This window comes from Lithobates pipiens, unplaced genomic scaffold (assembly GCF_037356315.1).
Source record: "Lithobates pipiens isolate NorthernLeopardFrog02 unplaced genomic scaffold, aLitPip1_a1.2 Scaffold_27, whole genome shotgun sequence".
Taxonomy (NCBI): domain Eukaryota; kingdom Metazoa; phylum Chordata; class Amphibia; order Anura; family Ranidae; genus Lithobates; species Lithobates pipiens.
The window spans coordinates 44,635,720-44,651,811 of NW_027507788.1; the positions used below are offsets into that span (position 1 = coordinate 44,635,720).

Here is a 16,092-nt window from a genome sequence, read left to right on the forward strand (position 1 = left end):
CCTGTATACACATGTGTGGTGCCAGTATCACTAGCTCTGAGAACAAGTAAATGTTCTCTCCAGCATAAGACACAACTGAGCATGTGCAGGTTGGCTAGCCTGCCTGTGTTAGCTGGCTTTCCCCAGATAGTGCAGGAGGGGAGGATCTGTGCATACAGGATAAAACTACCTTTGTACACAATGCAGAGAATTAACCCCTTAAAGTACACAGTGAGAATACCGAGCATGCTATGCTGCTATGATTTTACTGCTGTGTGTTTAACACTTTAATGGTTCTCAAACTGTTATGGGTAAAGTTTAGCTTGAAGGACTACTTGGTCTGATTCTCACCCAGTATCCCATTGGCTGCAATACTTGGGCAATATTTGACCACCCTAAATTACTACTGTCTTTGTTTTCAGTAATGTTGGTTATTAGATCTAAACTGGTTCTCCCATTCATTGTTTTCAGGGTGTTGAGTTTTTTGATGAAAAGTTGAATTCTTTGTGCATGGCTTGGCTTGTTGACCATGGTAAGTGTTTCAGATGTGCCAAGATAATGTTATTAATTATGTCTGTCTAAGTTCCTGTGACTGATTTAATCAGTCTGCAATTCTTATCATAATGAGCCTTAACGGGAACTGCAGTTGACATCACTGTTAGTTTGGATTTCACAAAAGCTCTTTGATTTTGTCAGTTTTCTATGCTAACGCTGTATTGCTCTAGGATTACAGATTTAAATGGTTGGAAATTTCCACTCACACAAGTTATAAATTGTATTGTTCCATTTTCTTAGAAAACAAAGATTGTTCAGCTAGAAGAGTAAAGAGTTATAGTTCACACATAACTTGGCTGCAGATCGCACAGAAACGCTGCCCGTCCCTGTTCTCCTTTTCAGGGACGAATAGGGGCAGAATCTTTGCCTGAAATGGAGGCAAAGACGCACAGTGCAGTGTGCTCCACAGCCGCCTCGGAGGCATGTGAACCGGCTCCATTGAGAGCCGGTCATATTCTCCTGCTAACCAATTTGCATAGTTGTGAACCCAGCCTGAAGGTTTACGTATTCTATTTTATGTATTTTGGCCAAGAACCAATCCTCCATAGTAACCAATCCTCTTGCAGTGATCTAAGTGCTGTAAGTGAGAGGCAGAAACTAGTAGGTATGGGTTACTGAATTTATTTTTTTTAGATATTTTTACTCTAACCACGTCACACCCGCGCTATAGCCGCAAGACGGCTACAGCGCGTGCTTAGATTGCCGGGAGGTCGTGCACGTACGTCCTCCCATGCTCGGGCTGCCTGCAGGGTGCAGGCGGCATGCTCTGTGATTACGAAGTCCTTTGGATCCCAGGCCCTTTACCAAGTGGATACCGGCTTGTGTAAACGGGACATCGGGTCCCACACAGTGACAGACCATTTTTAAAAAAATTATAATATATTTTTTGCTAAAAAAACAAAAACAAAAAAACCCTGTGGTGATTAAATACCACCAAAAGAAAGCTCTATATGTGTCATTCAACGAGTGGCAGCACTGAAGGATGAAAATTGGGCTGAATAGGAAGGGGGTTCATGTGCCCAGTAAGCAAGTAGTTAATACTTCTCTCATAATGGGTATACAGATAGTTTTGTTGATGTGCTCTGTGGTCTGTTTGGATATTGGAATTCAGAAGTTAATTGCACTGTAGTGCTGGAGTCTGACAAAGCCACAAACCAATTTTCATAGACCAAGGATACATCTAGTAAATGTTATAATTTCTAGAAAATTTATGCAGTGTTGTATATGATATAACCTGCACACCAGAACCCTGGGCGTACTCCACAACTGGCTTGACAGTTTCTCCTTCATTGGCTTCGTGCCCCCACGTATAGACCTCTGGACACGTATTTCACCATTTGCCTAAGAATTGCCAAAACAGTCACCATTACTATAACCTGTTATTGTGGCTAGTACCTTGGCCCATGGTCACGGTGAACATATGCCTTATGAACTGCCCTATCCGGTGTGGAATTTGGCAACAACTGGTCGTAGTACTTTTGTGTTTACCTTTTGATAGAGCTTGGCTGTAATTTTCTTCCTGATGAAGCAGGCAGCAACCTGTGAAAGACGTCAGTCACAGAAAGCAACCCAAGCATAGGGATGAGGAAACAACTACCATACAGTATTCTACAACTCTTGTACATGTGTAATATTTGTATCCATTTATGAATTTTCTCATGCATTCATTCTTCATCTTGACCTTAGGTTATATCTCCCCTTCAGGAGAGGACTAGTCAGAACATGTTAAAAATGGCAAAACTGCACAGTAACACCCAGGGGGTGGTCCTACTGGCTATATAACCCCTCAAACTGCATCCAGCAGCTTTGTTTTATTCTGCCTAGTGTAGAAGGACTTGGCTCTTGGTGGGACCATTGGTCCTAGGAATTTTTTCTTTTTTCTGAATTTTTGATTCTTGTGATATACAATAAACAGCTGGGCTGGGTAACAGGCTGGATAATATAGATCCTAGTAGTCTCCCCAGCTTGGCCATCAAGCCTGAGCTGACCTTAGCTACTCACTGGGTCGGCCACGACATGCCCCGTCTGATCCATGGGCGGCCGGTGAGCTATATGCTCCGGGGCACACATATGAACAGGCTACTGCTGCCTGTGTCAGTGTGCCGTGGCCAACAGCCACCTCGTACTGCTCGGGTGATGGGTCTGTCCGTGGAATGCATCCAGCAATCACTGTAGGAGGGGCAAGTATGGTTCCACCTGTCTCAGCAGGATGGAGCAACTGGGCATTTCCTGGGAGGTCGACCAAGGGGTCTCTCACTCTCCCTTTCTTTTCTCCTTGTCCCTTCCCTCCTCCCCATGCTATGGGCCACTGTGTGACCGGGCACATGGGGGTGCGGCGCACATATCTGGCCGTCTGTTTTCTTTCCTACTTCTGGGCCATGGTGAGGTGTTTTGGCGTATACACCATGTGGGGAGGCCTGCACATGAACCGCGGCCACTTTCCTGGCACCCTCAGACATTTTTTTTTCGGTGGCCATTTTCTAGTAGACTCAGCTTTTTTTGCCTCTAACGCTGGGTGCCTGTTTCCTTCTAGAACATTGTGCTTTTTACACAGAACACCTCATGGCTTACACAGGGGAGAGGTGACAGCACAGTACCTGGGTCAGGGTGGTGAGTCCTGCAGGGGGGCCCCTCAGTCTGTGGCAGCTAGAAGGGTGGACATTTTGTGTGACTTGCCTTAGGTCCCTAAGTGGTGACAGACGAGTGTGGGTCAGCATGGCTTCGGCTGACGCTTCTTCCCCAGACATCCCTGTTATGGCAACCGGTTCCCCTGCACCTGCGGTGCCTATGGACGCGCTGTTGGTGGACCTGGAGTCCTTTGTTGCCAGGGTGGAAGCGGCGTGCGGGCGCAAGGGTGGTAAAAAAGCCCCCTCCCCCACGTCTTCTGGGGAAAGCTCTGATTCAGACTAGGGTCCTGCTGACAGTGAGAATGACTCCCTTAGAAGAGAGTTTCCTGAAGAAATGGATATCTCCGATTGTTGACCCCCTGGTATCCAGGTTAAATAAGGTAACCACGATTCTGGTGGAATGGGGCTTTAAAGGTCCCTGCCAACAGGAGGGTCGAGGCGGTTGCCCGGTCCATGTTTACAGTGGTGGGGTCAGTATTGCGGCCAGTGTTGGCCATGGCCCTGGTGTCAGACACTTTCTGAATGGGCTAAATTGTTGCATCATGAGTTGGAGACGCAACAGGCTTCCCTGATCTGCGTGGAGCTGACGGACCAGTTGGTACAGGGCCTTAAGTATGTCTAATGCGGCCTTAGATACAGCCCCCTTGCTCTCTAGAGCCTCAGTTTGGCAGTAGTGCTACGTAGTGCTACGTCACCTGATTTGGCTGAAATGCTGGTCTGCAGACCAGACATCTAAGAAGGCACTGGTGGATTTGCCCTTCCAGGGAGAGAGGCTATTTGGAGCCTCGCTGGATGACCTTATTAAGTAAGTTACTGGAGCTAAGAGTACGTTGCTTCTACAGTCCAGGAAAGGTAAGGAGCCACCCCGTAGGGAAGGGCCCTCCTTTTCCGCTCAGAAGTGGATTTTTCATCCGCACGGTTCCGGAGATGAGCGTTCCCAGGCCGACAAAGTGCCTGCTGAGGGACAAAAGCATCCCTGGTTTCACAAGCCAAACAAACCTTGCAAGCAAATCTGCTGCCGCATGAAGGTTTGCCTGACTCTCGCCTTCGGGCGTTTTGCAGCTCAGTGGACCTCCCTACTTTCCGGGCAGTGGGTCTGTGAACTGGTTTCCTTAGGATACAAGACTTTCTTTCTTGTCCGCCAAACTTTTCCCTCCAACGTTCATCATCTTCCGGCTTGTCTGGAAGCCCTGTTCGGGGCAGTACAGGACCTGCTGCTGCGTGGGGTGAAAGTACCGACGGCGGAAAGGTTTCAGGGATTCTACGCCAATCTGTTTGTAGTCCCAAAGAAGGAAGAGGTCTGTCCGGTCCTGGATCTCAAGGCCATCAACAGCTTTGTGAAAGTACAAAGGTTCAGGATGGAATTGGTTCGCCTAGTGATCGCTGCACTCCATTAGGGGGATTTCCTGGCATCGCTGGACATCAAGGACGCATACTTGCATGTCCCCATATGCATCAAGCATCAGAGGTTGTTAGTCGGGGACGAGCACTAACAATTTGTAGCTCTCTTTTTGGCCTGGCGTCGGCACCAAGGGTCTTCACCAAGGTGCTAGCCCCAATTCTGGCTTTGCAAAGGCAGCAAGGGATCGCAATTGTGGGTTACCTGGATGACCTTATGAGAGAAAGTTCCGCTTCAGAATTAAGGGAGGATGTGGCAATAACCATGCAAACTCTTCGGGAGTTTGGTTGGGTACTGAACCTCCAGAAGTCGGTGTTGGTGCTGACTCAACACCTGGAGTACCTGGACTTGCTTCTGGACTCCTCAGTGGCAAGAGTCTTTCTCCCTTCGGAAAAGCTGCAGACTCTTCAAGCTGCGGTGAAGTTGTTGGCGCCCCGCAGGTGGTTGTCCCTGCGTTTTTGTGTGCGAGTCCTGGGTCTCATGGTAGCCACTTTCGAGGCGGTACTGTATGCTCAAGTCTTGCAAAAGGAGATCCTGTCCAAATGAGACAAATCTCCATTGTCCCTGGATTGTAAAATTTGGGTGAGCCAGCTAGTCAGGGATTCCCTGCTCTGGTGGCTGAGGTTGCCGGCCCTTCAGTCCAGGAAGTTGTTCCTTCCTCTTCCATTGTACGGTGATCACAACGGATGCCAGCCTGACTGGTTGGGGGAGTTTGGGGCATACAGTCAGCCCAGCGTCGCTGGATGCAAGAAGAATCCCACCTGCCAATCAATGTGCTGGAGCTTCGGGCCATCAGACGGTGCCTCTCCACATGGTCACAAAGGCTGCAGGGGTGTCCGGTCAGGATCCAGTCGGACAGCACCACGGTAGTGACTTATCTCAATCATCAAGGAGGAACAAGGAGCTCGGCTGCAACACTGGAGGTTGCTCACAACCTGCGGTGGGCAGAGCGGCTCTGTCGGCCGTGTACATTTTGGGTGTAGAAAACTGGCAAGTGGACTACCCAAGTCTTCAGATGCTGGATCAAGGGGACTGGTCGCTGCATCCGGATGTTTTTCGGCCCCTTTGCCTAAGGTGGGGCACGCCAGATGTGGATCTCCTGGCCTCTCTACTCAATAGGAAGGTACAGAGATCCCTGGGCGGACACTGCAGACTTTGCTTCGCACAGTGGAGGCCTAGGGGGTTCCGGTGATTCGGATTGCCCCAGATTGATATCTGCGGCTGTGGTATGTCGACATAGTACAAATGGTGGTGGATGTTCCTTGGCAGCTGCCGATGCGAGAAGACCTTCTGTCGCAGGGCCAATACTTCATCCTGCTTTACCGTCGCTGGCTTTAACAGCAATGGGACCGAGGTCCGTTGGATTCAGTAATTTCCACTATGCTGAGGGCATGGAAGTAATCTTCTCAGAAGATTTATCATCGTACATGGAAGGCCTATATCTCAAAGTGTGATTAGATGGGGTGGCGTCCACGCACATACTCAGTTTCCAGGATCTTGCTGTTTTTGCAGTGAGATGGATCAGAAACTTGCCTTAAGCACCATTAAGGGGCAGATATCAGCTTTTGGCTGTCTTTTTTTTTTTTTTTTTTCAGCGACCCTTGCCGACTTATTCATTGGTGAGTACGTTTGTTCAGGGGGTTCGACATGTGGCCCCTCCGGTTCGACCACCCCTGCCTCTGTGGGATTTGAATCTGGCGCTCTCGGTGCTTCAGAAACCGCCATTTGAAAACATTAGGGAGATCCCCTTATTGACACTCTGACAGTCTTTCTAGTGGCTATTACATCTGCCAGGAGGGTTTCTGAGTTGGCGGCCTTGTCATGCAAGCTTCTCCCTACTTGGTCCTCCAAGGATAAGTCGGTGCTGCGCCCGCAGCCTTAGTTTCTTCCAAAGGTTATTTTGGCCATTCATCTAAATGAGGACGTTGTGCTTCCGTCCTTATTTCCTCGGCCGTCACACCCCAGAGAGGTTGCTTTGCATTCCTTGGATATGGTCCGGGCTCTGCAGGTGTACCTGTCTGCTATGGCTCCTTTTCGGAAGTCGGACTCTATCGATGGCTGGTCCAAAGAAGGGCCTGGCGGTCTCGTCGGTCACCATTTCTCTGTGGATCAGACAGATTGTGGTTCAGGCTTATGCCATGAGGGGACGGGCACCTCCATTTCCTGCCAGGGCACATTCTACCAGGGCAATTGGTGCCTCTTGGGCTTTCCGATATCAAGAGTCTGTTTCTCAGGTGTGTAAGGTGGCGACCTGGTCGTCCATTCACACTTTCACTAAATTTTACAAGGTTGATGTGAGTAAATCTTTGGATGCTTGCTTTGGCCGCAAGGTTTTGCAGGCAGCTGTTTAAGGTTGCAACTCATCCGTTGAGGAGCTCTGGTTGTTGTAGGTGGAGTTATTTCCTGCTGTTCCCACCCTTCGTTTTTTTTACACTGCTCGGGGGAACGTCCCTAAGGTCAAGATGAAGATGCTGTGTCCGTCAATGAATGAAAGAGAAAATAGGATTTTTGTACTCATCGTAAAATCCTTTTCTCTCAAGTTCATTGACGGACACAGCACCCACCTATTTATGTTTGTACTGCTTTTGACGAACTGAGCTGCTTGATGCAGTGTGAGGGGTTATAGCCAGTAGGACCACCCCCTGGGCGGTACTCTGCAGTTTTTGCTGTTTTAACATGTTCTGCCGAGTCCTCTCCTGAAGGGGCGATATAACCTAAGGTCAAGATGAAGATGCTGTGTCAGTCAATGAATGAAAGAGAAAATTAATATATGGATACAAACATTACACATGTACAAGAGTTGTAGAATACTGTATGGTAGTTGTTTCCTCATCCCTATGATTGGGTTGCTTTCTGTGACTGACGTCTTTCACAGGTTGCTGCCTGCTTCATCAGGAAGAAAATTACAGCCAAGCTCTATCAAAAGGTAAACACAAAAGTACTACGACCAGTTGTTGCCAAATTCCACACCGGATAGGGCAGTTCATAAGGCATATGTTCACCGTGACCATGGGCCAAGGTACTAGTCACAATAACAGGTTATAGTAATGGTGACTGTTTTGGCAATTAGGTGTCCCCAAATGGTGAAAAAACGTGTCCAAAGGTCTATACGTGGGGACACGGAGCCAATGAGGGAGAAACTGTCAAGCCAGTTGTGGAGTACGCCCAGGGTTCTGGTGTGCAGGTTATATCATATATAACACTGCATACATTTTCTAGAAATTATAACATTTACTAGATGTATCCTTGGTCTATGAAAATTGGTTTGTGGCTTTGTCAGACTCCATCACTACAGTGCAATTAACTTCTGAATTCAAATATCCAAACAGAGCAAATAATTTTACGGTGAGTACAAAAATCCTATTTTTTCACTGTTTACATGTTTTTAATTTTCGTATAATAAATATTTGATATGTTATCGTCTTCCATTGGTACCGTAAAAGTCGTTAGTTAGTTTCTAGGGTTTTGTTGTGCAGTTTTTCTCTCCGCATGTGGTACCAGACATTTTGCCCATTTAGAAGGTCCCTTTGGGTATTCCTTCCTCCCAGTTACTATTTTCGAAATTTTGTTATAGATGGTATACTGTACTATAGAGCTGCATGATTAATCTTTAAGAATCGTTGTCGCAATCCCACCCGTTGCGTTCTTTCTATGCAGAAAATTCTCTCTCTGCTGTCAAAAGAAAGGGGAAAAAATGGGCAGTCTGCCAACAATCGCAACATTCTTTTAGCAGTGGAACTTAAGTATAACCATTGTAACAATTTTTTCTTTAGATCAAAAGAATACACTTTGTGTAAATGAGGGAAGTTTAACCACTTAAACACTAAACTTTTTCCTGACATTTGTTGGTTTCAAGTAAAAAAAAAATATATATATATATAATTTTTTTTTCTGGTTGTTTTAATTTTATGTCGCACTGGATTTGCGCAGCAACCATTCAAATGCAATTTTTTTGGTAAAAAAAAAATTGCACTTTAATGAATTCAAATTAAAAAAAAAATTACCAGCAAAGTTAGCCCAATGTTTTTTCTATGTGAAAGATTTTATGCCGAGAGAATAGTGATCTTTTTATCCTAAGCAAAATAGTGATTCTCATTTTGACCAGAATCGGGCAGCTCTTTTGTTCGTTAAAGCTCTCCAATTTGTTATGCCTGCATCAGGCTATGGGGAATAGTTTGTTTCAAACTGTACAGTTAAAAGGCTAAATTGTACTTGTACTTGTAATTTGGTACTTGTAGATGATTTTAGGGTGAATTGGTGTATTTTTTTGATTCCTGGTGATTATAGATATTTTTTGAGTTTTCTTAATTTTCTAAAAATTAAATAGTGCATCAGTTATGCCCTACTAAATGCTAATGAGAGATTAAAAATTAGGATTTTTTTTTTCTTTTAAAGTTTATGCCATTCGGGAAGCAGCAACAAATAATCTCATGAAGTTGGTGGAAAAATTTGGTGCTGAGTGGGCCCAAAATACCATTGTGCCAAAAGTTCTGGCCATGGCAAATGATCCAAACTACTTGCATCGCATGACAACACTTTTTTGTGTCAATGTAAGTATTCTCAATTTCTGCAGTTTTATGTCTTCTAACTATATTCAAGCTTGAGGTGATTGTAGTCATATTAGTGCCCTTGTGACAGACAACTGAATACTGTCCATGATACTTTTCTTATTTGCACTAACATACAATTTTTCAGGACACGTTTTCTGGTATGTCCCCTTCTTCCAATGTCCCAGCAGTACTGATTCACAGAAGTTTTGTCAGAATGAAAAACAAAGGAAAAAAAAAACCCACAAATCTCTGAGGGAAAGGGGGGATGGGGGAAACGCACCAAAACAAGCGAACATGGCAATGGTAATAAAACTAGCGTAACAAACCGGAGATAATATTGAGGTCTTCTATAGTGTGGTCTGGTTGTAAGAAGAGATGTCCCACAGGTGTGCAGAATTCATCTTTTATGTTCCTTGATGGCATGTCTGTGCAAATTCTTCCTCGCTTGCAACTTCTGTCATGTTTCACCAACATAAGATCCTTTTGCTACATCTTTTGCATTGGATGAGGTACACAACATTACTAGAGGTACAGCTGTATGGTCCCATTTGTGTTTGACACTTTAAGATTGATCTGGTTGCACAGTTTGCAGCATTTTTTATTGCAGTGTTTACTTCCATTATTTGAGACTTCATAATCAGAATGTTTCCTGCTGATTAGTTTATTATTTGTGATTATAAAGTCACAACTAATGGAAACAAACCCTCCAAAAAAAAAAACGCTGCAAACTGTGTAACCAGATTAATCCATCTAAAAGTGTCGCACACAAATAAGACCTTCAATATAAACACACACATAGGTTGGACTTGTCTTTTTTTTTATTTTATTTTTTTTTATTTCAACCTTGCCTATGTAATATCATGGGATCATACAGCTGTACTTCTAGTAATGTTTACCTCATCCAATGCAAAAGGTGTAGCAAAGGATTTTATGTTGGTGAAACAGGACAGAAGTTGCAAGCAAGGAAAAATTTGCACAGACATACCATCAAGGAACATAATGATGAGTTTTTCATACCTGTGTGACATCACTTTTCATAACCGGACCACGCTATAGAAGATCTCAATGTTTTAGTTCTTAAAAAGGGAATTTCAGAACTATCCAGGTAAGGAAAACTTTTGAACTTAGAATGATACTTTTTGACACAAAATAACTGCCTTAATTTAGATACGAGTTTCCTCACCAGAAATAGAAAGAGGCCAAGCCGCGCTGTGGTAGTTAATCTACTAGGTTGCTGCCGTCCCTATAATTCACAGCTCCCATAAGAGATTGTGAACTGCAACTGTTATAAAGGATAAAATTAGGGGCCCAGGCGCTACCTACAGTGGGTGTATTTGTAACCGAATATATCCTTGCTAAGTAGGCTAAGTAGTAGTGTTTCCTTACCAATTAACCTACAGTTTTACGACCCCCCCCTCTGTGACTGTCAAAACCTCCCCCAGTCTAAGGCCCCTTTCACACTGTCGGACCGTTCAGGTCCACCTGTCAGTTTTGATGGTGGACCTGAACTGGAGCTCCATGCTGGTCTATGGAGCGACGGATGTCAGCAGTGACATGTCCACTGATTTCTGACCCGGTCTGATCCGCCAAAAGTGGACGGATGGCCCTATGTACAAATCCTTGGCTATCGGATCTGGTGAGATCTTATGAAAACAGATATGCTGTCCGTTTTTATCCGATCGCTCCATAGAAACCAGCGGCGCTCGACAAGCCGCTCAGTTAGCAGAGAGGGACCTGTCGTCTGCTGGCTCAGCGGAAATCAATGGCGAGATCTCCCGCTGAGCTGGCAGACAGAGGCAGACTCCGAGACAGCGGATCCGCCTCGGAATGAGGCCTTAAGCTCTCCCTCTGTCTTATCTCATGAACTATGCTAGTTTTATTACTATGTACACTTGTTTGTGCTCCTCCTTTCTTTTTAAAAAATTGTCCATTTAGATTTTCAGCCAAAAGTATCCTGAATTTTCAGTTTCGGCCCAGATTTCTCATTACGATACACCATTAATTTTTGTAATTAACAACTTGCAATTATTTTGATCAATTAAACAAAGATAAAAGCAGCACATCATAAAGTAATTGGGGGATAGATATATGAAATACCAAATTGTTCCTATCAGGGATGACAGTTCAACCTTTTGCTTCATAGAGCTGACTAATACAGCTTTGTAGTTAATTCTGTCCTTGGTATTCTTGCTTTACAAGGTTGCAAAAAGTTTATATCCTTTGAAAAACTGTTCATCTGTGCAAACCATTCACTATCCTGCTACATAACATTTTCATTATGTTACCAAAAAATCTAGTTGAATCTGGAAAAAGTTCTCCGCAAGCTGCTGTTTTGTCTTTGAATCATCACAATCAGTTTAGTGTAGCAACTCTCTTTTAAGCAGAGGATTTGGGGATATGACTTTTCCTATGCTACAATGATGATGGCTTTTGGGTTACTAGCACGAACAGGAATAATCAAATTCCATTTTAGAACAGGTTCATTCTGTAATGGCATTCACATGCAACACCTCATTTTTGGTATGTGTTGTACTTTAGACTACAACCTGATATGAGCACTGATTGTTTAAAATGTTTTAATAAAAAGTTATTAATACCTTTTACATTTTTATAAAGAGTTAATGTGATATGGGCCTGTAACTGTCAATGTATGTTACCTGTGTGTAGGCCCTGTCTGAAGCATGTGGCAAGGAGATCACCACCAAGTTGATGCTTCCTATCGTATTAAAGATGGCAGCTGACCAAGTGGCTAATGTTCGCTTCAATGTGGCTAAATCACTACAAAGGATAGGACCAGTCCTAGATAGCAAGTATGTTTCCATTTTCCTCCTGTAAACCACTGCTAAATCTACCACACCATCTTAAAGTATATTGATATGTCTCTCTTTTTCAGCACATTGCAGTCCGATGTAAAGCCTGTACTGCAGAAGTTGGGTCAGGATGAGGATATGGATGTGAAATATTTTGCACAGGAAGCAATAACTGGTAAGTTTAACAAACAGCCAGATGCCTTTCACCTCCACATTATTAAAGCTCAGACACTAATGAATGTAGCTCTATATTCATAAATCATTACAGCTGAAGTTCAGTGGGAAGGCTCTTATGCTGTGTTAAGTGGAAACACTTTTTTATGAATGGAGGAGGCAGATCTTTCATTCATCTACCCACTTCTCTGTTCATAGAGCACCTACAAACTGGGAACTGATAATACAGATTCTATGAATGGCGGGGGGGGGGGGGGGAGAGGGAGGGAGGTCATATTCGACACATAAGTGCCTTCGCAGGTTTAGATGCTTATGTCAGAAACCATTAATCAGACTGAGACAGAAGTACAGGTAAATCACGCTTGTTTAATAGTAATAAAAAAAATAAGTAAACAGAGTAAACCTAGTCAGAACATAGCCAGAGTTCAGGTACTGGAACGGATAGTCAGACAAGCCAAAATGTCAGGGAGCCAGAGAATAGCGTAGTAAAACAGCAAGCAGGATCTGGAGCCAGAAGGAATGTCAGCAAAGCAAGTCTTTAACAGGAACACAGGAGAGCGTCTCTAGAGATGCGACCAAGGTGAAGGCAGAGATCGACTGGACGTTTTAAGTAGGCAGGGCTGACGAGCAGGATATTATCAGCAGGTGAGTCATTGTGGAGAGAAAAGAGCTGGCAATTAGCTGAAAGCTGAGCGGCCAGCTCAGAGAAGGAAGGGCTTAGCCCAGCCCTGACATTATATAAAGCCCTGCAGCGCTTCAGATCTCAACCTAACACAGTAGCCACCAGCACACAGGACCCTCTTCCCTCATAAGTTCCCATCCTGTTGCTGTTTAAAAAAAAAAAAACACTTGATTTTTCTCTTGCAATCCTCCATACCACAGACTAAGAGGGCAAGGAAGGGAACTAACCAGGCATGCTGGCTGCATGCAACTGTGCTGAAAATGAACATGCTCTTATTAGGAGCAGAGAGATTACCCAATTGGTCTTCTGCTGCTCTTTTACTGTGCGATCAGCAGATGGTGAAGCAGACACTGTTGTATTCCTTTACTAAAAGGTGAAGCTGTCCATTAAATTTAAACTCTCTCTAGCTCACCTTTCTTTGTATAATTTGCTAATATTCATCACCTTGGTATTAGACTGTAGATAAATATTGCACATTTTCAGTAGGCATAAAGGTTTTATTTTCACTAAATGAGTTCCTTTAAAGAGAATTATGGGCTTGTAAAAAAAAAAAAAAAAAACCCTCAAATATATACTCCCCTAGATGGATGCAGCATCGATCAATGCATCTGTGCCCCGTTGGCACCTAAGACTCAACTGAGGGATCAAAGAAAGAAGGTTCTCAGCCTTCAGTGAGTGGAGAGCCGGTGACTGTCAGTCACCAGCTCTCTGCTCTGCCCCTCCAGTGCTCACTGGAGAGCTGGACTGTGGAGATGTCAGGAGGGGCTGATTTTGGCTCTTGGTGGATCACAAAGCAATCTGCGGATCTGTAAAGTTGGGATATTTCCTGAGCCTGGATCAGCTGAGTGACGTCAGCTGACAACAAACTTTTCGGCTGCTGACGGCTGAAGATGGGTCACAGGAGCGCAGAACGAACTGCACTCTTATGATTTCCAGTAGTATAGCCAAAATAGCTTTGGGTATATTTTTTCTTTAACTAGGCTACAAGTACTCCTGAAAGTAAAAAATGGATTTATGTTTGTTAGGCCTTTTTTTTTTTTTTCTTTTTTTTGTAAAATATTAAATTCTTTGTTTCCTTTGCAGTTCTTGCTTTGGCATAAGAGGATGCCAGGACCATGCCCCACCCCACTGTTTGTTGAGTGTGTAGTAGAATGATTGTTTTGGAAAAGCAGAACAACCTGTCAAGACCTCAAGGATACGAAACGGCAACTACTGTTGGAAGACCACATTCTCTGAACATGTGCCTCTTCTAAAAGACCCCCCCCCCCCCCCCCCCTTTTTAACTATTTTATTTATACATTTCCAGCTTCATGTCTTCTTGGCATTTCTACTGCAGAAGTCTTATTTGTTACTGGTGGTGGTTGATGTACTAACAGCATCAGTGGTAGTGGTTCAGTGGCAGAAATGTGGTCAGATTCCTGTTTCAGAGTTGAGGATATATTTTTTTTTTTTCTGAGGCAATATTGAGGGCTGATCTAGATTTTAAAACTTGGATCCAAGAGGTCTTGAGGTCAGTCAAATCTGTATTAGGAAAGATGACTGCTAGCCAGTCATGGATCAATTTAGTGCAAAACAAAATATACTATTTTATAAATCATAGAAATGGCTTGCTATTTCTTCAGTGTCTTGAACAGACTTGGTAATCTGCAGAGTACATTTTTTAGAATTTCTTCAATATTTTATCAGTTGATGAGCATCTGCATCAAATGCATTTTCTAGATTCCCAGTCAGGAATCCACTGTCACATAATAAATTATTAAAGATACATTGCTTTAAGTACTCCTACCTGCCTGAAAAGCAACTTCAGTTCCCCCAGATCAGTAGGCATTATAATGATGTAATGTAGAAGATGGTGTTCTACTGCAGACATCTTATCTAATCCTTCCAACTCAGGGTGCAGACTCTGGGTGGTCACTGGCTGCGCCATAGATTCCACCTGCAGAATCGCCGAAAAAAGGTACACTCTGGAATGAGTAAAACCCATTGGTGCTTCTGCCGAGCAGGTAGAAAAGTTTGTATATTGAAGAGTCTAATAAACTCTAACAAGTCTTTAACAGAGACCACCCCCCCCCCCTCCCTTTTTTTTTTTTCCCCAGAGTTTGTGGTAGATCAGACTTGATTTCAGTGCTGCTAACATAGTAAGTAGGCCAGAATTTAATTATGGCTGGTGCTGTATAAGTAATAAAGCTGCTGTCGGACTGGTTAAAGCATTGGTGTAATTTGCATACTAAATCTGAGGTTTTGGCTATTCTAATTGGAAGGAAGTTGTAGAGGAATGAAGTTTAAAATTGTTGGTAATATCCTCTTCTTAACATGACCCTATGTCTCAACACTGCAACGGAACGTTGGCTTAATGTTAGGGGGTAACTGTGAATACCATAAAGCTCAACTATATAACAAATGTGAGTGCAGGATATTGACTACTTGTTAGGAGTATTGTTCATGACCTAGCTTTTTAGATTAGTCTTGACTCTTTTAGAAATGGGGCTGTTACATACAACTTCCACTAAACCTGTAACTTATTTTGAAGACTACACAAATTCCTCCTGTTACCTCCTTCCCTTTTTTAACTTTAATTTCTAAAGTCACTGGAATGAAATGCAATGGTTAATCCTTGTGTGTATCTGGCATGATGCGGGTGTATGCTTACAGACAGAAGAGCATCTCTTGTCTTAAAAATCCTGCCTCCTTGATGGCATTCCTTGTTTGTGTTTTGAGCTGGTCCGCTTTGCATCACATTGCCTGAACAAATGTCACTCCTGTTTTTAAAAATTAAATATTTCTTTGCAGGCAATGAGCGTGCACCTCAATCATCTCAGAAGAGCATTTTATTAAAGTGTAAAGTTGAACTGATCTGTCTTGTTTTGGGTCCCTCTTTTAAGGGATAGCTCGATGTTGACTGTAGAAATTGTAATGTAAGTGGTTGACAAAAGGAAATAAACAATTACCCTTCAATATTGATGTCTTGCGTTGCAAGATGTTTGGCTGTTGGAGTCTTGGTATTCCTCTGTTCTCTGGTTTTCCCCTGTTCTATGGTTTACTGTTATGTTTTTTAAACCTGGGACTTGCTTTATGCTGTTCCATTGCAAAAGACATTCCAAATGACTTTACCTATACAGACCTAATGTCATCAGCTTACTGCAGGTAGGGGAAGCATTTTCCCAATAACCCCCCCCACCCACCGATCAGAAAACAACATAATAACTGTATAACAAGTCAAAAGGAGAGTGGCTGTCCCAGGAGTGTCAAACTCAATTTAATTGTGGGCCGCATCAGCATTATGGTTGTATCTGTAAGACTATATACATATATGCAG

General features: G+C 43.6%; 1 protein-coding gene across 1 annotated transcript in view; it reads left to right on the forward strand.

The window, feature by feature from the left end:
• Nucleotides 1-15,731, forward strand: part of PPP2R1B (protein phosphatase 2 scaffold subunit Abeta) — an 83,170-nt gene extending 67,439 nt beyond the window's left edge. Inside the window, 5 exon segments of the mRNA XM_077456933.1 lie at nucleotides 451-511; nucleotides 8,956-9,110; nucleotides 11,778-11,920; nucleotides 12,004-12,095; nucleotides 13,860-15,731. Of these exon segments, the coding sequence (XP_077313059.1) occupies nucleotides 451-511; nucleotides 8,956-9,110; nucleotides 11,778-11,920; nucleotides 12,004-12,095; nucleotides 13,860-13,876 (468 nt within the window). The 3' untranslated portion in view covers nucleotides 13,877-15,731.
• Nucleotides 15,732-16,092: the final 361 nt, after the last annotated feature.